At 36.1% G+C, this 25911-nt stretch overlaps 1 protein-coding gene across 2 annotated transcripts; it reads right to left on the minus strand.

The window, feature by feature from the left end:
• Positions 1-1019: 1019 nt before the first annotated feature.
• On the minus strand, positions 1020-25529 carry LOC113232951 (MFS-type transporter SLC18B1-like). 2 transcript variants are annotated; one of them, XM_026467869.1, is made up of 10 exons: positions 25399-25529; positions 18994-19163; positions 17249-17396; positions 14789-14975; positions 12002-12117; positions 10062-10255; positions 7516-7611; positions 3610-3778; positions 2372-2523; positions 1020-1531 (listed from the first exon to the last, which is right to left on the minus strand). In XM_026467869.1, the coding sequence occupies exons 1-10, from the start codon at positions 25507-25509 to the stop codon at positions 1321-1323; spliced, it is 1554 nt and encodes a 517-aa protein (XP_026323654.1). In that variant the 5' UTR covers positions 25510-25529; the 3' UTR covers positions 1020-1320. The 2 variants fall into 2 exon arrangements, with proteins under 2 accessions (XP_026323654.1, XP_026323655.1); XM_026467870.1 differs by having other exon boundaries at positions 1023-1483; positions 25399-25528.
• Positions 25530-25911: the final 382 nt, after the last annotated feature.

Consider the following 25911-nt stretch of genomic DNA (forward strand, 5'->3'; position numbering starts at 1 on the left):
GAGATGTCGCTATTCACTGTATTTTTAATTTTTTATTGAATTGATATTCAATTATTTTTATGCAATTACTCCACTAATTTCTTATAATTATTAATACAAAGATTGAATACTCAGAAAAAAATCCTTCGATCCGGCCGGATTCGAACCGACGTCTTCTAGCATACCGTGCCAGACGCTATACGCGATCGAAAAATCCGTGTTAGTAGAACATTGACTTACAAATAAATGGACGACGGGTCTAATACAAACACCACGAAAAAAATGTCCCAAGTCAACCTATTCGAAATTTAAATTGTAATGTCATCGCAGTATCGCGCTGTCTGTCGAACAAATGAAGACTTAAGCGGAGTGTGGCGCTCTGTATACGATTTTAGCGCCTTAAAAGTGCGGACACTTTTTAGCGCGGACCCGACGTCCATATAATTGTAAGTCAATGTAGTAGAAAATTAAAATAAGTAAATCAAAAAAATGACAGTCGGCAATTTTTTTATTTTCAAATTTAACCTAAAATAAAAAAGTAAAATAAGTGACCACACTTTTGAAAAACCACTGAATTGTTTTGGGGACTTTACTTGTTTAAGGTCTGATTATTTCTGATAATGCCCAGCAGTTGATTTCATTGCTCTGGTACTCAAAGTACAAGGAATACCTATTTTAAGGGTCGTATTCCAGAACTGTACTCCATGCTCAAGTCAGGATTTGAGCAGACTTGAGTATGATTTCAAGCACTGGAAATACGACCCTAATGGCATGGCCTTGAGTATGATTTTCAATGCTTTAAATCATACTCAAGTTTTGACTTGAGCATTGAGTAGAGTTCTAGAATACGACCCTAAGATCTGGTAATTGTTAAAGTTGTCTGGTAGGTACATTGTTATTTATAATTAAAACAAAAAACTTATCTTCACATGCATACTTACAGGTGAAAACGTGGACAAATGTAAGCCACATTTAAAAGAAAAACATTTTTTTTATTCTCACATTTTTATTAAAAAATAATCTACATACATTTAATGACTACCTTTCATTCTATCTAGACTCAAATTAACAGACAAAAACAAACAACGCTACAAACAAAATACAATAGTTGATAAAGTTATATTATATGCACATATTGTGTTTAATAACTATTTTGGTTTACTCTTTGGTTCAAATTGTTTTCATTCACTTTTTATTACTGCAGCTTGATAGTTTAGTTATGCTCGTAAGCATGGTTATTCTATGTTCTGCGGGATGTGGGAGGGGTTACGCCTTCGACCAATCAACGAACTTCCCTCTCTTGTACCTCGCATTATGGTTTAAATTTGAATTGCCTTATTTTTAAGATCCACCCATAAAGCGATGGTCTAAGCTGCCGTACGAAGGTCTGTACCTCGGGGTCTGCTGACTCCAAGGGCTTCGTCGGTTTTTGTAGCTGGAGCAGGCGATCAGGCTGTTCATCGCGGGAGGGCGCGACTGTTCGACGCTGATGCCGCAGCGACGGCTGATATCAGAAATATAGTAAAGACGTTTCTCTACCAAAGCTGGTGTACTATGAATAAATGAATACACAATATATAAATATAGTTACGTAAATATTACACAGAACTAAAATATATTTGCTTATATAATACATGTAACATAAATAGTAATGAATAGAAGACTAGTCAGAAAAACCATTGCAATGGTGTCAAAAAGAAAACCGACCTCATAAGTTTGTGGAATTACATCTATTTGCCAAGTTTTATTGAAATCGGTTAGCGGAAAGTGGGTGAAATCTAATAAGCCGGATTCATCCCCTAATTTGTCACCCTTAGAGGTGGAATGTTTTTTCAAATTTGAATGTGGCCACTACTGAGGTATCCACTTTCCAACAAAAAAAGAATCATCGACGTTTCCCAAATGTCGGAGTAGTCAAATAACATACACACATAAATTACAGTCGGACTGAGAACCTCCTTTTTGAAGTCGGTTTAAAAGAAGAAGACGTTTTCAATAAGAAGATATTTTCACAATATTTCGACCCCTCCTACGTAATCCTCAAAAGTAGGTAATTTTTTTCATAAATAGCTTTCTTCTTATGTATTATCTATTATACTCAGAAGGTTTTTTATTTTATTTTATTGATTGAAATACAGAAAAAATACTTAAACTTATTACTTTTACTAGTAAGTAAATTATAAAGTATGAAAAATAATAAGTATGTTTCAAATTTAATTGCAATACCTGGTAAATATATTATGCTAATTTTAGTCCTTTCGATACAATGACACGTTACCCCGTAAAGTTGTGAATTTGGGCTTATGGTTCTTTACGTAGGAGGGATCAATTTGTAACAAGAGGTATTTGGGGTAAAACCAACACATTTATGATATTATATTTATCATATTACCTTTTGGTCCGAGGTGGTGGCATGATATACTTGTCTCCGATAAGCACGCTTTCGTCCAATGTACCATCCAGCTGCAGGAGATCCCCAGCAGACACTGAGACGTCCAGTTTTTCGCGGTCAGCAGTCCAGAGGTACAGTATTACTATAAACATCTGTAAAACGTATTTACATAAAAGCTGTTAATTCTGTGATATAATACAGCGGAAATTAAAAATTCAACGCACACCGCCACAAAACATAATTGAAAATACGTATTTTTTATATTAACTTAACACAAAAAAATCAGTACAAATAAAATTATATACGTATGTATAGTAGTGTAGTTTATATAGATCATTCAGGTTTTTTTTCCAACTGTGGTAGCACTCCCTGGACAGCATCAACGCCCCCAATGGCTTTCGAGGCCAGTGGTAGGAGTAGTTGGTAGGGACCAAGGACTCTTCGGCACCCACTGAGGGCTAGAGACCACTTTGGGAAACTGTGTTCTAAAGGAATAATTGGAGGTAGGGCAGACACAATTGGTTGATGACTGTACCACCTCAGTGAACCGTGATCATGGGAACCATGACCATGGGACCTGTAAAGGATCCGATGGGTATTTGTGTATGTTTGGTATACGGTTTGGTATTATGCAATTTAAATTATTTATTACTGAAATCATTGAAATTGATTATTTTGTTTGTCTAATTGTTGTTTATGTCATTTTTTTTTATTTAGAGCCTAATTGTCCACAATTATTTGAATTTGATTTTTTATATCTTTTTTGCATATTCCTCAGATGATCAGATCCATGACTCATAACATGCTTTTTTTATTATTCAAACTTTTTTCTTTGTTTATTGTTTATAATTCACGTATTTTGCAAAAAAAATTCATTTTATTTTTATTTACTATATTGGTAAATCTGAGTAGGTTACTCCGTATCAATTTTTACCACAAAGGAGTATTCCAGGTTATTTCGCACCCCTCAGGAAGAATGGCATAAGTGGAGTTAAGTCAAACATGTTCATTGCTCCATTAGATACAGAAAAATATAACCCACATCCTCTCCAATTCTTGTAATTCTATCGACTAATATTGTAGATAGAGTTACCAGAATTGGAGAGTATGTGGGTTATATTTTTCTGTATCTAATGGAGCAATAAACATGTTTGACGTAACTCTACTTATGGAATTCTTCCATAAGAGGAGCGATTTGTGTAATTTTCTGATATAATATAATATACAGATAGACTTACCACACAAAGATGTAAGATGCAGATGAACAGCGTAGAACTTCGGAAACCAATGGAGTCAAAGAGGAGACCAGAGATTGTAGGGCCTATAAACGCTCCGAGGGCAAATGTTGACGTCCACATACCAGATACCAAACCGTAGGTCTCTATTGTGTTTGGTAAACCGCTTGCACTGTTTGAAAAAGGTAATAAACTTAAAGTTACCTATTGGATTCAACACACAAAGTTTTTCACTGAAACATGACAAGAAACCATTGTATGTTCATTCATTAATCCATTATACATTTTACTGCTAGAGACGGGTCTATTTTGCATACTCATGTATACAGGGAAACCCTGTATCGCGGGCGTTTTGTACAGACACATAGACAACCACAAATACACCCAAACTCACGAGACAAATAAATGTTGGCCATACAAATATTTCTCCAGGCCCGGAACGAACCCAAATGCTACGCAAAACATGTTAGACTTGTATAAATTTATTTAAAATATATAGCATTAAAAATAAAACTTAGATACATATTTTTTATAATCCTATTTACTAAAATACTTTTTTATGTTGATTTACCAAAATATTTGTTATTAATATAATTTGGCCTGAAACCATGTTGGGAAACGCAAGCAAACTCGCCGGCCGCTGCCATGGTACGTTTGTGCTGCTTTTTTATACTAATCTAACCTATTGAATGGAGGGTGCAACCAAGATTTGACCTATATGAAAAAATAAGGATCAACCAATGATTTTTGAATAACAAATATAAATTTAGTATTCTTAAACATAATGATAGTGTTACCTTAAATGCAGTCATCAAATATAAAAAAATGTAATTTATTTAAAAAAGTGCACATTTACAATAGATCAATTATATCTTTGAGAATCATTGACTTATGTTGAGAATCAAATAATATTATCTAGTTTGTCTACTCCATTATTATTGATACAAAAATCGAACAACTCAAAGACAAATTCCTTCCTTTCCGACTGTATTTGACCAAAGTCTGTTGTCTAAATGTGGCTTTTACTTATTTCTCTACGCTTATGTGGCGGAGCTTTGTATTTGGCTTAAAGGGCTTTTTGAACTTATGTAAATTTCTTCACTCAGAGAATACCTATAAATATTTTTTATTTTTTTTTTAGAACTTTACCGTCTGTGGTAGCCTAATGATTTAGGTATTTATTTTATTTTATTTTATTAAGTTATTTTAATTTCAAGATATTTGAATTAAGTTCTCCATTAACCCAAATTATTAAACGAAAAGTTATTTATGAAAGTTTATTTATAGCTTTCTCATATTTTTGTACGTAAGAAAAAAGGGTGTTTAATACCTGATTTTATAGTGTTGCCATGTCCATATAAGCGGAATAAAAATGGCTGTTGGTTTAGTAGATTTTTAATACTTTTTAATTAAGTGATTTAAAAAAACCGTGGTAGCTTAATGGTCACTTTTTGTTTTTTTTCTTTTTTTAGCCCCGCATTAAGGAAACGCTGTGTCGCGGTTGCCATGGACACACACATAGACAATCACAAATTACACCCAAACTCACGGGAGAAATAAATGTAGGCCATACATACATTTCTCCCGGCCCGGGAATCGAACCTGTGACCTCTGCGTGGCAGTCCGGCATGGTAACCGTTCGGCCACGGTTTGACCTACCGCCTCTCGAGCAGAGACTTTCGTTTGAACCCGGGCTCGCACTTCTGAGTGTCTAGGAAGGTGCAAAATTGAATTTAAAATTTACCATGACATTTTCGGTGAAAATTTTCTTTCAAACCAGCAGTGGGATGTATAAATAGGTTGATATTGAATGAAGCACTTTCAAAGGTAGTAAAGATCATTTAGCAATAAAGTCGTCTTTTGTACCTTATTGTAAAATGTGTATGTATTTGAAAAGTTTCTGTACAAACATTTTATAGATTGATAAAGTTAATTCAGACTATTATCACGTAATCTTAGTAAAAATTATCTATGAAGTTGCATAACAGATTTCAAATGTTCAACATCGTGATGATTTGATCCAAATAATGTTAGGTACGTAGGTAGGTGAACGCATTTCTCATCTGCAAGACACGCGACTTGAAATTTCAAATCAATCCGGAAAGAAATTGTGTGATGGCGGTGGAAAAAATTTGGCAATTTGCTGAGAGCTCATTATATTACGATTAGGTGTTTTTCTCACGATATCCAATCGGGGAATCCATTAGTGCTTAAGATATTGCAGCCGCTGTTGCGTTTACATATGCCCATGCACTGTCTGACCATGTCAGACAGATAACGGCAGATATCTGACTTGCTTGTTTGAAAAAACAAATATACGCGATTTAAATCCGGAAAAATAGTTTCATTTCCTATGTGTAACAATCGCGAAAACCTAAGAACTCGATATGTACACCAGTACGGACTGGATGTTGCAAATAAAATCCGGCGGTTTGAAGACCTCAAGAACAAACGTGCGCGCGCCCTAGCTGCATTAACTTTTCTCAAAAAGTGCCGCGACAATAACATAGTTCCAACATGCGTTAAAATAACTCCACGAATAGACATCTACGGTAGTGAACGCATACTCCGCCAAGCCAGTAAGAAATTATTGTGCAAACTAATCCACAATAACCGCTACTCAATTCAAAAATTTGACAATCAGATTACGGAATTATTGAAAGAATTGGAGGTAAAGTTAAGCAGATCTGATTTTAATAAATGCATTGAAATTACAAATAAACGATCAGAATTTAAATTTCAACAATCCCAAAAAACACAGATTGAAAAATTTAATAAACTTAAACTGAAGTGCACAAGTAACGAAACGTCAACGTCACTGTCAAATGATCAAACACAAACTCAATCTGTAATAAACTTATCGAACAAAACGTTAGATCAGTCTGCTTTTTCAGTTTTGCAAAAGGGTTTGAATTACGCAGTAGCTCCTCGTCGTGTTCCATACGAAGAAATTATTTGTAACGTTGAGGATTGTCTAGTTAAAAACAACATGAGAAAGGAAGATTTGGAGGCAATACGCCAAGACGTTTCGTCAATATTGCGTTCAAATAAACAGCCCAGACCGAATCTTACTCGAGATGAATATAACGCGCTGAAGACCTTCCGCGAAGATCCTGAATTAGTCATCCTCCGTGCAGATAAAGGTAACGCGACGGTGGTCATGAATACGTCAGATTATAACAGCAAAATAACTGACTTACTATCGGATGAAAGCACGTATAAAAAGGTGAAGAAAGACCCTACCACTAAGATATTAAAAACAACAACTAACTTAATATCTAAGCACTCCGATACGCTGAAACTTGATGTAAGTGCGTTTGTGCCCATCTAAAAAAAAACAACCAAAATATATCGACTTAACTGTTGAACTCAAAACGAAACACGCTTTGTGTGAGCTGGTTCTGGCAAAAAAAGTTGTTATTCTTCTCTTTTATTTTTAAATATGTACATTTGGCAAGTAGGAAATAAGTAATGCATAAATTTACACAGATCTTTCACGGGAAGCGAGTAATTCGTTTTTCGTCGATTCTGAGAAAATACACTTTTTGAGTTAATACACTATTGTATTAACAGTGCGAATTACATCATCGTACATTTATTTATTTATTTTTACTTTAAAACATTATTATTACAGACACATCAATTACAATCATTAAAGAAACATTATTAACAACTTACAAATTATTACACAAGATTTTCAGGCATCCCTTTCATAATAACGCAAACAATCTGACAATATCAGGAATATTGTCCAACCATCCGCAAACAAGTCGCATTCAGGGTTGGTGGTAAGGACTGAATTGCGCGCTGACAGAGAGCGCGGTATACGTTAGTCAGGTTGTTAGTGGTAATATAATATTTGGTTAATTTATTGCGACCCAAATGCAAAAAGAGATTCCATGAACTCACATGGCGGTGCTGAGCGCGTCGGTGAATGACGCCACGAGCTGGCAGCCGATGCCAAGACCATGAAGGACCAATCCCAGAATTGTAACCCACGTTATCCTAAAACGAACATATTAAAATATTTATAGTGTAACAATGTTATATTATATTGCCGGTGGCGTCATTGTTTACAAGCTTTAATTTCAAATTATGAAATTAAAAAAAAAATTGGTAAAATGAAACGTTTTTCGAATCTAAATTGAGTATATTTGTTTTTTTTTCATATTTCGTCCCATGGCCACGGTTCACTGAGATGGTAAAGTCATCAACCTATTATGTCTAACATCAATGCGACTTAGATCTGAAAAAATAGTTAAAATAGAGTGGATATTCGAGGTGATTGCGCAAGCCTAAGAACTCGATATGTATTTGTAGTTGAAAGATTTTTATAGCACTCTTTGTCGTATCGTACCGTATTATTCTAAAATTTTGTAGTCTAGCGCCAGACCTACTGAGTTTCAGGTGTGTTAAGTCGGCGCCTGCCACTTCATAATTTTATCATAAAAATAAAAATTGTGTGTCTGAATTTTCGGCAGTTGAGGCGTCAGGCTTATTAATGAGAGCATTATGAGCGCTGGCGAAATTACAGACACATGGGACTTGTCCACTTATGTCTCAAGGTGACGGAACAATACTTGATTTAACTCACAAATTAGAAAGATATAGCAGGACTCAGGTTCATCTTCTCGCTCAGAAACCCATCTGATTTCGAGACTACCCGATCGATCGATTCCGATTGAAGTTCTAAGAGATACTGTAACTGAACGACTTATTCATTACGTCACTTGGTACCATAAAAGAAGTTATGTACAGTCGACGCCCTAACCGTCTATTTGGTTCCGAGTATCAGTGTGAAGCAAAGTGTTAAATAAACAACCATATTGGTATGACTTCCTTATTGCATAATTAGTGAATCCCGATTTAACAAACCTTTTAAGCCAATTTAATCTTTAATTATATTACATAAATACAAATTCCAACCAAAAAGCTGGAATCCCGTTACACTTTTCTGTTGAACGCGTGAGAAGGCTCTCAGAACCAAAAAGTTCGGCGTCGACTGTAAACTACACGATAATATCGTGACAAATTAAATTGAACTTATTTACATATTACTGCGTTCGTAAAAAACTCTATACGTATTTATCAAACTCAGAGATCGTTAAAGAGCATTGCTATTTTAACAACATGAGTCAGGGTGTATGATTGACGGCACACCTGAATTCAACTTATTTAAAACAACAGATGATTCATATATTAAAGAATGCAAAATAATTTTTGAGGAATGATTCTTGTGTCTATTCTATCTATATAGAAAGGAAAGGGAGGTGTTCTTTTTTATCGTCCCTACCTATCGTCCGACCCGACAGATAGGGCGTTCCGGGGAGATTAAAGGCCCCCCGGTAAGATCATGGTACGGGGGGCGTCTGAGCCAGGCCCTCTGCCAGTGATACGCCTTCACGAGCGTCTCTGGCAGATCCGGACTTGGGTATGCACTCGCCGGGGTTTGTAGTTAGCTGTAGGGATAAACACGTACATCACGCGCGCACGCGCACGCAGACAAGGGCCTAAGGCGAGGAGACGCGCCGGTCACGTGAGTTCCCTTTAAGTCGGCAGCTATGTCCGGACATTATCGCAGGACACAGCTACCGGAGGGCTAGCACAGGATAGGCTAGATATCCTCCGGTCCCTATAGCCGCATAGGTTTCTGGGAACTGGAAAGATGCTTCGGCGTCGAGAGGTGAGCATGCCTATATACAGCTCGTATAACAATAAAAAAATCGATCTCAAAATTTTGTGGAATTACATCAACTTGCCAAGTTTAATTGAAATCGGTTAACGAAAACTGGGCAAGGTAAGCTCTTTCCAACAAAAAAGAATCATTTAAATCGGTTTACGAATCGCACCCCTCACGGAAGAATGGCATATGTTGAGTTACGTCAAAAATGTTTATTACTCCATTAGATACAAAACAACATAACACATCCTCTCAGATTCTCTAATATTGTAGATAGAGGTACAACAATTGGAGAGGTTGTGGGTTGCGTTGTTCTGTATCGAATGGAGTAATAAACATTTTTGACGTAACTCCACTTAAGCCATTCTTCCATGAGGGGTGCGAAATGTCGAAGTAATTACAATAAAAAATACAGTCGAATTATAATAACGCAATAACAATATTAACGTACACACTCAACATAATCCCGTACTACGGAAACCCTGAGTCGCGGGTGCCAGTCACAAATTATACCCTAACTCACGAGAAGAATAAATGTAGGTCATACAAATATTTCTCCCGACCCGGGAATCAAACCTGAAACGTCAGCGTGGCTGTCTGGCATGGTAACCGTTCGGCCACGTAGGCAGTCTAAAGGCAATTGAGAACCTCACCCTAAAAATGGAATACTAAAAAAGAGGTAACGGAATCTTAAGCGTTTCAAATTCATCTCACCCTTTAAAACTACATAATTCTAAGTGTGTGCGTTATTATTATTACATGGCAATTAACTTACGTCGGCATATCGAAGAAAGGTGCTGGTCCGACGAGGAGAAACCCTGCAGCAATGAAGATGCAGCCCATAATGGTGACGTATTTGGGCTTGATCGAAGGTCGGTCGCAGAGCCAGCCCCACGCGGGTGCTGAGATTGCGTATACACCGCCGTTGATTACGAACATCAGCCCGAGCACCATGTGGGAAAATTTAAACTGTAAACGGAAATTATGAATAAACTTTTTTGTTATTAGGCATGCAATTTCATTAGCAGAAGAGCTCCTTGTGAAAACGTTCGTCCAGGGAAGTACTGCCACCTTACCTATTTCTGCAGTCCAGCAGTAAAGTGAGCATTACTGCGTTTCGGTTTTGAAAGGTGCTGGTAAAATTACAAGCACGTGGCACTTGTCAACTTATGCATCAGAGTGGCGTGCGCAGTGACGGTGCTCCTCAGATCTTCGTGATTTCAAACTCTGAGTGGCACTACAACTGTCATGGATAGGCGTATTACTAAACAGGCGTACGACTTGTTCGTCCCGTCGTCGCTTGATGTCATGTGATAAAATAATAAAAAGCAAATGAATTGTCAGACTCAGTGGTAACAGATACATTTAGAGCGCCTGTCGTTTTATTACGATTTAAAAATTCTAAGATAGTTATTGCTGTTATAAAAAATTACTAGATATTGAGTACAATTTATGTATATTTAGTTGGATTTAGAAAGTCAGTTTTTCAGCGCCTTCATAAACAGGAGGAGGTTCTCAATTCGTCTGTATTTTTTTGTGTATATGTTACGTGATGACCCGGTATTTGTGAACCGATTTCCATGATTCTTTTTTCATTGGAAAAAAGGCACCTCCTGGAGGTAAGGTAGGTAGTAGTTGTCCGATTCAAATTTGAAGGATAAATTCTACCTCTAACGATGGCAAATTAAGGGATGAATCCGGTTTATTGTATTTCACTCTTTCCATAAAACTTAGCAAATAGGTGTAATTGCAAAACCTCTTAAGGTCGTTTTTTTTTATAAAAAAAGTAATTAATCTACTTTTTAAACTACCTGGTAACACAGATAAATATTTTTTTTTGTGATACTAAATGACGAAGAAGTCGCCGCCAAGCAGTAATGTTAGCATTACTGTGTTCTGGTTTTGAAGGTTAAGGGTGCTGGCGCAATCACAAGCACATGGAACTTATCAACTTATGTCTGAGGGTGACAGGCGAAGTGGCAGTGTCCCTCAGATCTTTGCGATTTGAAGCTCTGAGTGGCACTGCAACTTTTGTGAACAGGCGTGTCGCTTACCATCAGGCGCACAACTTGTTTGGTCCGTCGCTTGATATCATAAAAAAAGCAAAGGAACTGTCAAGACGAAATTTGAGTGTTAACCATTGACTTACAAATAAATGGACGACGGGTCTAATACAAAAACCACGAAAAAAATGTCCCAAGTCAACCTATTCGAAATTTAAATTGTAATGTCATCGCAGTATCGCGCTGTCAGTCGAACAAATGTAGACTAAAGCGGAGTTTGGCGCTCTGTATACGATTTTAGCGCCTTACAAGTGCGGACACTTTTCAGCGCGGGCCCGACGTCCATATAATTGTAAGTCAATGGTGTTAACACTCAAATTTAGAGCGCCTGTCATTTTATTACGATTTAAAAATACTAGGATAGTTATTGCTCTTATAAAGGATTACTAGGTGTTGAGTACAACATGAGTAGTAAGTTGGAATCCCGCGTGCATAATATTTGTTATTTGAAATTCATATAAAATATTTTTTAAACTACCAAATAACGGGGCGAACAAGGCCCTTACCACCAAGAGCACGACTAGTCGTGACTTTGTATCTTTAACAAAAAAAGAGTAGGTACCTAGGGAGTTGCTAGTTAGCTTAAATTGTAGTGTGGTGGGCGATTATATCCAGCATCACGGTAGTAGATTAGTTTAAGAACCAAAGTTACCTGTCTCAAGTGAGGTTCAAGTGTCGCCTGCAGGAAACCGATGCTCATACTGGTCGATATAATACTGATTGCGGCGAGAAAAACGCCAGGAATACGCAGTAGCGTGCACATTGTTGCTGCAAATTAAAGAAAAATAACACACCAATAGTTTCACCTATTAGTAATAAAGGAAAGTACGGCAATAATCCCTATTACCTAGATAATAAATTCACATTTGTATGCATTTATCCTAAAATTTGCAACATCCCAGCGGCCGTGGTTTAACGACACGCTGTGCTGTCCGCTGCCCCGCCATCGGGCGCTCGTCGACGTAGGATCTGTGTCAAATTTTCTCCGCCTGTTCTTATTTTATTAACCGATTTAGAAAAGGAGGAGGTTCTCATTTCGACAGTATTTTTTTCGTAATTATGTTACGCGTTAGCCGATTTTGATGATTCTTTTTTTGTTGGAAACGGGTACCTCAATATTGGTCCCATTTAAAATTTAAGAAAACATTCCACCTGTAAGGGTGGCAAACTAGGGGATAATTCTAGTTTCGCGCACTTTCCGGAAACCGATTTCAATAAAACTTAGCAAATGGATGTAATTCCACGAGCTTTCGAGGTAGGGTTTTTTTGATACTCTATACTGAGATAGTCATATAAATTTACAACCACAGACCACATAATTTACAACGCACGGATTGCGGGACGTGAGGGGCAACCCCCCCACACCTCACCTCCTAAAATCTACCCTCACGTTGAAATTAAGGAAAAAAAAAAGAAAAAAAAACTAAGAAAGCCTTAAGAAAAAAAAGCTATTTTTTTGTCCATACGTTTAAACCGCGCGCACGTTGTGGCAAAACAATTACGTATAATATCAGTTTCATATACTCGGACAAATACGATAATAAATCAATTGCAATCTAGAGCATACGGTCTGTTTTGTACAACGATAAGCATGTCATTGATTCTATTTATGTATTTACATACGTATATTACAATGTTTGCTATTATTGTGTGTGAGGTACATGTGGCAGCAAATAATAAGCGTGTTGTTTTCTAAGTGCATTTCATGCGTTGACCTTGACACCGGATGAGTATTGAACTTATTGTATTGTAAGTAAACTGTAAAGCTATTTATACTTGATGCTAATTATATAGTATATAGTTCATTATATAAGTTGTAATTTATAATTTAATAAATTAATGAAATATTAACGTTATTTTGTATCTGGTTATCTATAACGTAAAATAATTAAATGTTCTAGTCATATGTAAATATTTTTATTGTTACAATACATAGGTTCTGTTGGCATTCTCAAGATCAGAGGTCTTCACATTTTTTGTCTTTTACAACTTATAATATTGAATTTTGTACAAATTCTTTAACACAGACACAGGGCTATTCTACGGAATTCTTTTCAATTTAATTTATGGTCAAGAACAAAAAAGAAAAAAGTAATTTCAAATTTTAAAGTAGAAAGGGCGCCATTTTGAAAAAAAATTAGGGGAGCATGTTTTAGGTTTTAACGACTACTATAAAATATTTACGACTTCTTGTAAAATTCAAATTTGATTTTATTTAAGATTCGTTTCAAAATTGAATTAAACGCGACGTAACGACATTTACAACTACAACATCCTGAAAAATTTTTCAAAATGGCGCTTTCGCCCTTTCAACAAAACACCGACGACGATAATAAGCAGGTAGTTTTCATTTGACATGTTACGTTTTTGCATCTCTAAGATTAAATAAATTATGTTCACTTGCACTAAAATTAAGTACGTCTTGAATGCCAATGCTTAAATTTATAAGAATTCTTAACACAATGTATTAAGAGTGTGTTTTGAATTGCAAGCTCAACATTCTTTGACCTTTTAGACGAAGAAGCGAAAAATTGTGTTTTCGCGAACTTACTATGTATGTTCAACATGATAATTTACTATCGTTTTTCCTATTTGTTCCTCCTGTTGTAAGTGTTCGGTATTGGGCCGCACAGTGATTCGATATTCGGGTCAACAGCAAAAAGAAGGCCGAATAAGCCTATTACTGAATATCAGTTACAACTGTGAGTCGATACTATCACAGCTCGCATTAAAATATTAATTATCATAAATATTTATTTTGCTTAGATCGAGCGGCATTGGCTTTATTTCAGATTTTTTTTTACAAACGAATTTAAAACCATTTGAAAAACGTATATTATATACTATACGTGTTCTATTTAGTTCCGTTGTTATAAAAACAATCATGTAAAGCATCTGAATACAGCAGTTTTCTTGTAAAATTTCGAGGAAAGTTTGTGTGATTTTTCTATCGTGAAAATTTTTGAGAATCATGTTTGGACGCCATATAGTATCAGTGTTTGTCCTCAATTTTTTACATGTTTTTGCCAAAGTGATTGATTCAACATTTTCACTCTTAAATATAAGAGTTCTAAAATGTCACGTACACATAATATTTCATTTAGTTTGCATTGTTTTTATAACTTTCATATGATAAAAGCACTTTTGACGTACGATTATATTTGTGTATGGCGTATATTTTTTCACGTATTTCTGATATCTTCCCTTTTTAAATTACTTTAAACTAATAATATTTGTCAAAACTCCTTTAAGTATGTATTTCATTCTAATAGCTTTTATAAAGTTGTAGATTATTCTCCTACTAAAGTCAATATAGCAATCTTCATTTTATCAACAATTGCTTCCAAAAAACCGTTACATGAATTTACTCCTAAACCTGGACTTCACTCGTCACAGAACACAATGATGAGTCGAAGAATATCATTGGAAATATACATACGTCCAGTAGGCCTTAAGTCTTCGTCATCATGGTTCCTCGGCAGCGCCAGGCAGGTCATAAAAGCCGCCAAGAAGAGCGCAGAACCGAGCACGGCGAACGGCAACGTGTAGCCTCCAACGGTGTACAGAGCTCCACCCAACGTCGGTCCCACGATCAAGCCGAGGCCGAAAAAGGTTTCTAATGACGCCTGAAATAATTCAAATGCGACAAATTTTAATGGAGATTTTGTTTGCATTGTCTATTTATGAGTTAAACCATTTATTTCTTTATGATACACAGGTTATAAATTGTTACAAGAACGAATTTTGAATCACTGCGATCCGCTTTTTGGCATACAATGTTTTCTTAGTTTTAGTAATTCTCATTCAATAATTTGTAATACTATAATTATGCAGTCCAATTAACACAACCTAATACTATAAGATATAACAACAATAGTAGAACATATCAATAACAGATTTATTAATATGAAATGTAAATTTTATGAGAATTCTCCAATAATGTAGTACGTCATATCACTCAGGTAATTAAATAATAACTTCTTAAATTCTGCACTAACATTGCAATTGACAATTTCACGTGGAAGTTTGTTGTAGACCTTCGTAGTCATTACTACTGCATTCTTTTGAGTAGAGCAGTTTTACAAATTGTAGTGCGTAGAGTTTTGAAAACAGTCGCTCTGTGTCGTAAATTCTGAGAGGTAAATTCTTGTGTTATTCAATACAAACAAATATTCTTTATTTGACAAAACAAAAGACAGGAAACAGCAGGCTGGATCTGATTTGGCAACCTATTCATAACTTTTGTAAGCCGACTTAACTAGGCTGGTTTAATAATTATAACTTAAAAAAAACCGGTTTTAAAAGTTCGTGGAATCACATCTGTTTGCCAAGTTTATTAAAATCGGTTTACCACTCTTTTTAAGAACGCACACACTCCACATAGCCCCGCACCAGGGAAACGCTGTGCTGCGGTTGCCATAGACACACATATAGACAACCACAAATTACACGCAAACTCACGAGAGAAATAAATGTAGGCTATACAAATATTTCTCCTGGCCCTGGAATCGAACCTGGGACCTTTAACCGTAACCGTTCGGCCACTGAGGCACTTAATCTACGGATCAATTGTCTTGATTTATAATTAATCTATATATATATTTAAGCATACTAAATTAATATTTGGTACTCAAAAATAATATATGATTCTCTTTTTTCATATAGGTCAAATCTGAGTTGTGCCCTCCATTCAGTAGGTAGGATAGGTTAGGTTAGTATTTGAAAAAGCAGCACGAATTAACTTGCATTTCCCTACATGGTTTCCGGTTTTTTTAATGCTCATTTGTGTTAGTTTTGAGGCTCAATATTAAATCAAAGTTAATTTATATGATCATCTAAATACATGCCAATATTAATTACGCCTTCAGATACAAGCCTAGCTAGATTACCGTGTATTATTACACGTTATAGTACATAAGTAACGAATGAATGATAAGGGATAACTTGTCAACTAACACGATCATAGTTTTGCGAAAATTGCATCTAAAGATTTTTTGGGTGTTTTTGATTGTTTGTTCAAAAATTTACTTGCAAAATGAAAATTTATGCTGTTGTCGCCTTAGGAAACGTGAATTGTAGTGATTGATTTACTTATTAGATTAATTAATTCATTAATTCATGGAATACCATCAGCAACTTACATTTAATAAAAACAGAAAAATATACATAATGCCAATTACAGGTTTCCACCTATAACTTCAGACAAATGAAACACTAGCATCAAACAAACGAACAATAAACAGTATTTCTTAACAACATGCACTTACATAAATATAACAATCCAATACCTGCGTCAACTGTCACAATTTATTCAATAAAATTAAATAGAATGTCCGTGAAGTTACGCTTTAGCGCATCAACATTACAATTGAATACATCAACATCCAAGTCATGATTGCTCAGCACACTGTCCAAGCTCTTGCTAGCTCTCTACATATAAAACTGTTTTGTCTATAATTAGGCCTCGCTAAGGGAACTCAATAGGGTGATAGTGTCTCATAGAACGCGTGGGTATATTAAGCGAAACAACAACAGTCAACATTACCATTTATAAAGTTTAGAATATAGGCTATATCAAAAATTTTTCGGCGAATATTTAGAGGTAATAGATTCAGATCCTTACAGAGACTTATTATAGTTCCCCAACAACGACAAACACAACAGCAAAGTTTTCATTTAATTAAATTTTAAAACAAATTATCAAAAACAACGAAAACAATCTATCTTCTATATACTTCTATAATCTAGCAAATGTATGATCATGTTGATTGCCACGTTGTTGCTGATCAACATCCAACTCATTCTTCTTCTTATAATGCTTGCCATCATGGTGAAAAAAATTCAGGAAAGGTTCAGTAAAACTCACGAGGAGTCCTTATTGAAAAGATCAAATACTTACAAACATTGTAGCGACATTATCAGGAAACTCTTTGGCGATGATTGCGAAGGAAGCGGTTAGGAAGGCCGCGTTGCCCATCGCCTCCACGATACGAATAGCAAAGCTGAGCGTTATGAACGGGATGTGGCCTTCAACTTTGTCCAGTAACCTGGAGATATAAATAGTCTAATTGGCATAGCGTCTGGCATGGTTTGTTAAGAGTCGTCGGTACGAATCCGGCCGGATCCAAGGAATTTTTTCTAAGTGTGCAATCTTTGTATTAATATATTTAATATATATTTTTTAATACTATAATATCTTTATTATTTAATAATAATTATTATTATATAATAAGTCTGGAGCCAGGAAATTTCACTACTTAGCAGTTTGCCATATAAATGTGGAATAGAAGCGGTTCGTACGAATCCTTGGAATTTTCACAAAATAGGAGTGGATCCCAAGCTTACGTCTAGTCCCCCAATGGTGGAAAGGGGTAGGTGGAATAAAATCGTGCAATTCCGCCGCACACTCCGTGATTTATCCAAATATTGAGCATTTAACTATCTCGATATCATTATTTTCAAACCATTATAAGTCCCATCACTAGCCACAGGTGTCCTCTAAGAAGAGGGTTTAGATCGTGATCCGAAACGCTGACCAAAAATGCGGGTTGAGCAAGCCAATCTAATTATGCAAATACGTGGTCTTGGGGTATAAGAGATTATGTGTCCTGTACCAGTCACAGGCACAAGCTTTGGCAGTGATTTTCCCCACTCACCAACTTAGAACGCAGCAGTATTATTATACAGAAAGAAAAGTTATTATGGGCCGGTGTCACTGCCATTTCATAAAAACTGGTTGTCAAAAGTTGCCGTTCGCACCCTGGTAACTCGTTTCGAGCGAGTTATTATACACGTACAGCGTTATGATATAGAGTATTAAATAATGATAATCTTTTCTTCGTTGTGTAAGTAAAGTCTAAGTGATTTATATTGTTATATTGATGTAAAAACTAGTAATTAAGTGGAAAGGTGTGATGTATGTAAATAAGAGATAGTTTTGTATTAATAATTAAGTAAGTTGTAAAACACTTATATTTTGCCCTGTGTACTTTCCCTTTGTCTCCCAATACACCTACTCTGTGGAGTCAAGACGTGTTTCCATCATATTATCGAATTCCCCAATATACATATCTAGGATATAGGTGCTAAGTCTACATACTTCATGGACAACGTCTAAAACTAACTAATATTGCAGCTATTATTAAAACCCTGCTTCATTAAAGTTTAACCAAAAAATGTTACCAAAGATTTCTCCTAAGAAGTAAAGGACATTAAGTAAATATGATCTTAAATTTCGAAATGTATGGCTCTGTGGGCTATCAGTATGATACTGTAGCCGCCAGACCCAAGTAGAAGATGTAGAAGATCTCGACAAGGTCGTAAAATGAAAGACGAAGTTTACTGTAATATATTGGTAATAGGTTACTGGTTTACAGGAGTAGTGCCATTAATCGCTAAACAGTCGAAGCTTCTTATGAATGTACAATTCAAAAGTGAACGTCCTCTTTGACCTTTTTTAGTTCGTACAAAAAGTTCGTTAAATTGTAGTAGGGATGAAATAACACGTATGTGGTGTTAGTTTATTGGTTCAAAACAGAACCTCCGGCCTACGTAATGTGCCCTTGACGAGCGTTTAGATACTGCTTCGAAAGTTATATTAAATTTTATTACAAAAATTGTGTTTTGTTCGCAACAGACACTTACCCAAAGAAAATTGCACAGGTCCCCGTTGTGAATATCCCTGCATTAAACAGCAGCTTGGTTCCCATTCGATTAATATGCGCTCCATATATCGGGCTGATAAGGAAGACGACCAACTCGAAGACTCCAAAGACCAGTCCATATTCCGTCGCTGAACAACCTTTATACTCCGCCTAGAGATATAAAACATTTAATATGCTGACAAGTTTTTGGGACCTTGAAATAATGGTATTAGTGTTAATTTTATAAATCAGAGTTTACATTGGTAATAGGAGTTATTAGTTTTTTTTGACATTGTATTGTTCTGCGCACAGGACTATTTAAAAAAAGAACGTTGTATTTTTAGTAATCAAAACATCAAATATGACGCCACTCAGACGCTTTAATGTCTGTTGATTGGTTAAAATATAAGCGGTACTTGGCCAATCACGGACTCTTCATTCTATCCCTTTGGTTTTTTATTTTGTAGCTTTGTTTGGCTTTCGTGGATTGTTAACAAAATACATTCAATATTTGTTAATCATTATTTTAATAATAGAATAAGTATTGTGTATACCTAATCACTATATAATTAGGTCTTAAAATCTCGTACCTGTTAATTACTTCGGTACTCGATTTTAATTTTTCCATTATTATGCAACGATTGCATAAAATTCTATTATTCACTAGCAAATAATGATTAATGCACTAAATAGGTAAAATCGTTTTGATTCGGTCAGTTTACGTGTAATATATATGAGTTATCCCGCCGGGCATTTGTATGACGTTGTGCGGTTAGTGCGAAATTCGAGGTTCCGCGCTCTACCGCCCGCGGTATATTTTCGCTTGCTTTGTGAAATTAGTTTTGCCGGACATCCGCACACCCCGCAAGAGTGACGATTAGTTGACGTAAAGGAAGGACCGTGGAGTCCCAGTGCCCTTCATCTGTACAAAATTTTATTTAAAAATTTAATAGACTGTCTGGGAAACCTAAGGGCCGGCATTACCTTGCCCAACGCATTAGCATAGCCGTACAAAGGGGGAAACGCTGCCAGCATCTTCGGCACCTTGTCGCGGGGACCCAATTTTATTCATATAATTTAAAAATCCTACTTTTACTTTCTAGTATTTAAGCTTTTATTGTACCTTACCTGTATATTATCAATCTTAATATAAATCTTTATGTAAAATTTTACGATTATGACGTCGAAACACAAATGAATTGAGAGTTGTGGTTTAATTCACGGCACAACACGGCGAAAATCAAGAAAGTTAGAATACCGATACGGCAAGATATCCGCTTAGGTTTGAACAGTAGGAATACCGCAAATCCACTCGTATTTGCTATCCACCGAGGAACGAATATCGCGTGTACGTATATGAATAAGCCTTTAGTTTTTATACCCGTCTCTGTAAATATATTCGTAAAAAACTCGATTTGTGACTTGAAATAATTGAACTAAAAGGTTAATGCGTTCAGTCTATAGTAAAAATATTTAAATGTAAAATTATGCACTCGGAAATAAGCAATAACGTGCAAACAAAAAAGAAAGACTGTAGCGAATTCTCATTCCGCCTATTTAATTCTAAAAACGGAACGTACACAACTAAAACGTCTGTGCGAATGAAAAATACCTACTGGAGGGCAATATGACAGAAGTAGGTAATTTTAATTACAATATGTTAACAATTTGTCTCTAGAAAAGTTCCTGAGAGTGCCTGCACACAGCTACACACACACACGCGCACTCGCACGACTGTCCTACGATGCAGTAAAACTATTTCGGGACATCCGGAATTCGAAAGATGTAATTAATTAATATTTGTTGGTATTAACAACTCTATGTCGCTCCTTGTAGCTGTTACATTGATCATGACGTCAATCTATGTAATCTATATCACAGGTCTATGTTAATAAATTTATAATTTGGTTTATAACATGATTGGTAGAGAACTTTTTATACGTTGTTGCACAGCATTGACGCAAATCATGTCCTTTGAATAACACTTGACAACTTCCTTATTTCTGTTTCGAAGCTTTTATTGCATGAAATAAAATTGAATTGTTATTTTATTATTACAATACTAGATTTTATAGCGTCTGTTCAAATAATTTTTTTTAAATTTAAATATAGTACATTAGTGGCACGTCCTCAGCTAGCCAATGTAGTTAGAACCACAAAAAGTTTAAAAATGCTAACTTTACTCCTAAGCTTTATCTTTTGAAGTTTTTTTTAGTATCTGTAGATCTCCTTGTAAAAGAGTTCGTCCAGGACAGTACTGCCACCTTTTCTATTTCCGCCGCCAAGCGGTAATGTCAGAATTACTGCATTCCGGTTTAGAAGGGTAAGGGTGCTGGCGAAATTACAGCACATAAGATTTATTCACTTACGTCTCAGGGTGACAGGGCCAGTGTCTCTCAGATCGTTGTGATGTAAAGCTCTGAGTGACACTGCAGGTGCCATGGACGCGCGTGTAAAGTTGGCGTAGTGTTCATTGGAGGTTTCGAGGGTTCTTGATCTTGTCGAGCCGATAACAAACTGGCGTTAAATTTCTTTGGCCCAGTAAGTAGCCCACCTCTTTACCCCTATCCGTTGACTTGGCCTTTAATTGAAATAGGTACACCGGCAAAGTCAAGAGAATGGGCGTATATAATAATAAGTCAGAAGTAGACATGTGCGCCATATGAATTTGACTGGCGACCTAAAATCAGCGTGTCGAAAATTTGTTTTATTTTAATATGCTTTATCGTTAATTACGTACTATATCAATGGAACTGTCTGATGGTACTTCGGTAAAGAAAGGCTATATTGCAATTACAATTTATTCGTACCGTTAAAAATAAAAATAATAAATAATGACATTCCTGTTTACGTACTTCATTTATAGTATAAAGATGATGATAAACATTGTTTAAATATAAGAGTCGATTTAAACAATGTTTTAGTGATTTTTTTTTACACCCGAACAATGCTATGCCAATTTTACACCGATCACGCCGCTATCAGACGCCGTCGTCGACGGTTTTACGAGGATGGCGGATCCATATTCTCTGCCTATTGGAGAAGGGGAAAAACTGCTAATTTTTTAAAAGGTTTTAACCTTTTATTTGAAAAAGAAATCGTGCTTTTTTAAACAATTTTTAGTTTGAAGCTTACAAAATCGTTTAGAAAGACATACGCGCATAGACTTTTATGTTAATAAAAACATGCAACGTTATGTCGATAGCGAAAAGGAAGAGTAGACCCGTAGACCACTAAAGGTTTTAAAATAAGTAAGTTTGTGTGTAAAACACGAGTTTTATTTTTATTTATAAAATTATTCACATCGACTTAATTGCATTAATTTGTTTAGGAAACATAGATGGCGCGACTTGAACACGTTAAGCACGTTGACGAACGCTTATGCTTGAATTGAAAAGTGTGCTTATGTACTTATTTTAAAAACAAAACTTTTTAAAGTGCTTTTCGTTTAAACGCCCACCTCTACTGCCTATCCCGTTATGAAATAAGCGTGGTGGTGTGTTTTTTAATATAAGATTAAAATCACTGTATATAAGTGTCGTGATCAACGACATTGAATTACTGTAGGCATTTAGAAACGAATGTGCAACACCAGCGCCAAAATCAAATGTAGGTGATGAATACATAAATGCAAATTGACGAGTGTTTATAATTAAGGACAGTAATTATGTTCCGATAAACTTGGCTCCTGGGTTATCAGCCAATTGTCTGAGTTGACCACGATTGTATTTAGTTCCTAGACAAGTTTATGATAAACCAACACGTACAAATAATACAACTAGCATGAATTGACTAGAGGGGGAGTTGAAGGCGCTTAATCCGTATTGTAAATTAATTAGCTAGCCTAAGTTTGGCTCAGGACGTTACTGGATACCTTATTTAGTTATTATACCTGAATGTCTCGATAGAGCGGGACGCGTTATTATTTTTGGTGGAGTGTCTTCTAGTTGTGATTTTGTTTTCCTAGACAGCGACGAGAATGACGGAGTGATCCGGTTCGTGGATTTTTATTTAATATGGTACAAAGTGAAGGGACGACCAAGTCCTGTGCCTAGTGTTAAGTCCATAGCAGTTGCAGTGCCACACATAGCTTGAAATCGCAAAGATCTGTGGGATCTTGACAAGTTCCATGTGCCTGTAATTCACCAGTACCAAATCCCGGAACGCAGTAATGGTCATATTACTGCTTGGCGGCAGAAATAGGTAAACTACTGCTACTAAAAAGTGTAGATGATTTATGATTCTTACGAGCGAAGGAGAAAACAAACCCGAAAATGATCTTTCAGTCTTAGAAGCTCCATCAATTGAATCCAAGTTTTGTCGATCTTAGCAATCCACCAACTCTTTCGAGATATGCTAGGAGGTCAAATCCTCATCCGAGGGCACGCGTTGCGATGTGATAAGTTGTGATAATATTTTTATCTAATCCATTTGGTAAATAAATAGTACTTTAGCTATTCATACTGTATAGGTCAAAGGCTGACGTATTGCGATACTAAGGACAATAAAGATCATCAGCACCGCAAATGTCGTCAGACAATTTCCCGTGTGAATACAAAAAAAAAGGCTTAACTGTGTTGCAATGAATTAAAACAAAAGGTTTTAATAATCTCATGTCGATTACCCGACAAACCATTTGTAATGATTTTCGTAAAAGTAAAATGAAAATTTGGAGATTCTTGTTTTGTAATGGCAACACAAAGAAAAAAATATTAAGATGATGGGTTTTGGGTAAAAAAATGGCGCAGAAACCATGTTGTTTTCATATGAGATTACCGAATTACAGTGTGCGATATTTTCGAAATAAAAGGAAAATGTAATTGTTGCACCTTTGTAAAGTGAGAAGGAATAAATAGAGTACAGCATCAGTTTAAAGTTTCATTACATATTGATAGAAGTCAGTTTTTGAGTTATATGAACATGCAATCACGCGACTGCATCGAGACAAACATGCGAGGCCTTAGGCCCTCGTCTAGATCGCTACGAAGACGCGCTAGCTGCGCGCGCAGACGAACGTGTTCGTCCCTGTAGCTAACCATAAACCCCGGCGAGTCCATACTTAGGTCCGGGTCTACCAGATACGTGAACACGTATCACTCGCGGAGGGCTTGGCCTGGCCCGCCCACTGTACCCTGGTTCCCTATCTCTCGGGTCAGTAGATAGGGACAAGGTAGGGTGGCAGTACTTCCCTGAACGAACTCAATCAAGGAGCTCTACTGCTATTTAGGGATGTCTTTAAAAAAGCCGGGTTAAACGTATCGAGAATAAAGGGCATGTATGAAGAGGTGATGAAAGAGACTCAGTCTTTTAAGGCCTTTTAAAAAACCTCGACTAATTCTTAACGCCTCACGACTAGTCTAGTCTTTTAACCCTCAAGTCTTGAGTCATAAGACTAAAACTGAAGACTAATTCGAGTAGAAGTCTTTTAACCCTAGGAAGATTAAAAGACTTATAGGACTAAAACGACTAAAAAGACTAAAACGACTGGCGCCTCATAGCCTCGGGAGTCGCGAGTCATGAGCCGTATGGCGTAATTTTATTTCTACCCACAAGGTATTTATTTTACGATTTTTATTATACTACTTACGTCATTTTCATTTATAAACTTCGGGTTTAATAAGACATAAAATAGGTATAAGTCCTTTGCAAACAACTCGAGTCGTTTAAGTCTTTCGAGTCGTTTAAGTCTTTTGAGTCTTTTTTTTCTTTATCAATAAAAACTCGAACCCCCAGTCTTAATTTTACAGTCGAGTCGTTACAAAACGCCTTCAAAGACTGAGTCTCTTTCGTTACTAGAAGAGAATGATGAGAGTAGAGGAAGCGAAATAGGTTTGCCAGTCTCTACCCACCCTTGTGGTATAAAGGCGTGATGGTATGTATGTATGTATGTACTTATTTCGTTTGTACAATCTTTTTTTTAACGCACACGCTCATAAGGGAAACCCTGTATCGCAGGTACCAGGACACGCACAAAGACAGCCACAAATTACAGCCAAACTGCCTTCGTGGCTGAACTGCCACGCAGAGGTCCTGGATTCGATTCCCAGGCCAGGAGAAGTATGTGTATGGTTCTTTCGCGAGTTTGGGTGTAATTTGTAGTTGTCTATGTGTGTGTCCAAGGCACGCGCGACTCAGGGTTTCCGTAGTGTGCGGCTATGAGTGTGTAAAAAAAACTCATGAGAGAAATAGGTAAATGTAGGCCAGAGTGGCAGACCAACATGGTAGTCGTTCCGGTACGGAGGCAGTTATTAGAGCACATTGAATACATGTAATTGTATGTAATTTATTTGTATTGGTTATTTAATTAGCTAATCAATAAAGAGGCAAAATTTTTTCATGATTACATTTTCTTAATTTCTATTGTGATTAAAAAAACATCTAACTAGATTTTGTCTCAATAACTCACCTCTTGCGGGTAAAATGGTGCTTGTAGCGCAACACAAATGGCATTACAAAAGTCAGCAATGGATATCACAACAATAGTCAGCCACTGTCTGCGAGAAAACTGGAAACCCATTGCCACCAAACAACAAACTTTGTATTAATTACCTTATTTAACTAAAGTTCTATATGCCCTTTAAACCAAAGATAATTATTATATTTAACGACCTTAAAAAGCTACTTTAATGATGTTTTTATTTATTTATTCGACGTCGAGTAAAAACCATTTTTATAATTAAATTATTACTCAAAAATTATTTTATTTAAAAATGTCTATACTAAATAAATCACAGCCACATAAAAATCTAAAGTATATTTCAACTTGACTTAAAACAAACGTCCTATAATTCCAGACGTAGAGAAAACACTGACAGCACTATCATCTGGACCGAGGATAAGTTATTGCAAATTAATAAATCAATATAGAAAATTATTTCCGTTCAACGTAGTAAGAACAGTGTCCTGTGCTGGTATAATA

Source organism: Hyposmocoma kahamanoa, unplaced genomic scaffold (assembly GCF_003589595.1).
Source record: "Hyposmocoma kahamanoa isolate Upper Pololo Valley unplaced genomic scaffold, ASM358959v1 78, whole genome shotgun sequence".
NCBI classification, from domain to species: domain Eukaryota; kingdom Metazoa; phylum Arthropoda; class Insecta; order Lepidoptera; family Cosmopterigidae; genus Hyposmocoma; species Hyposmocoma kahamanoa.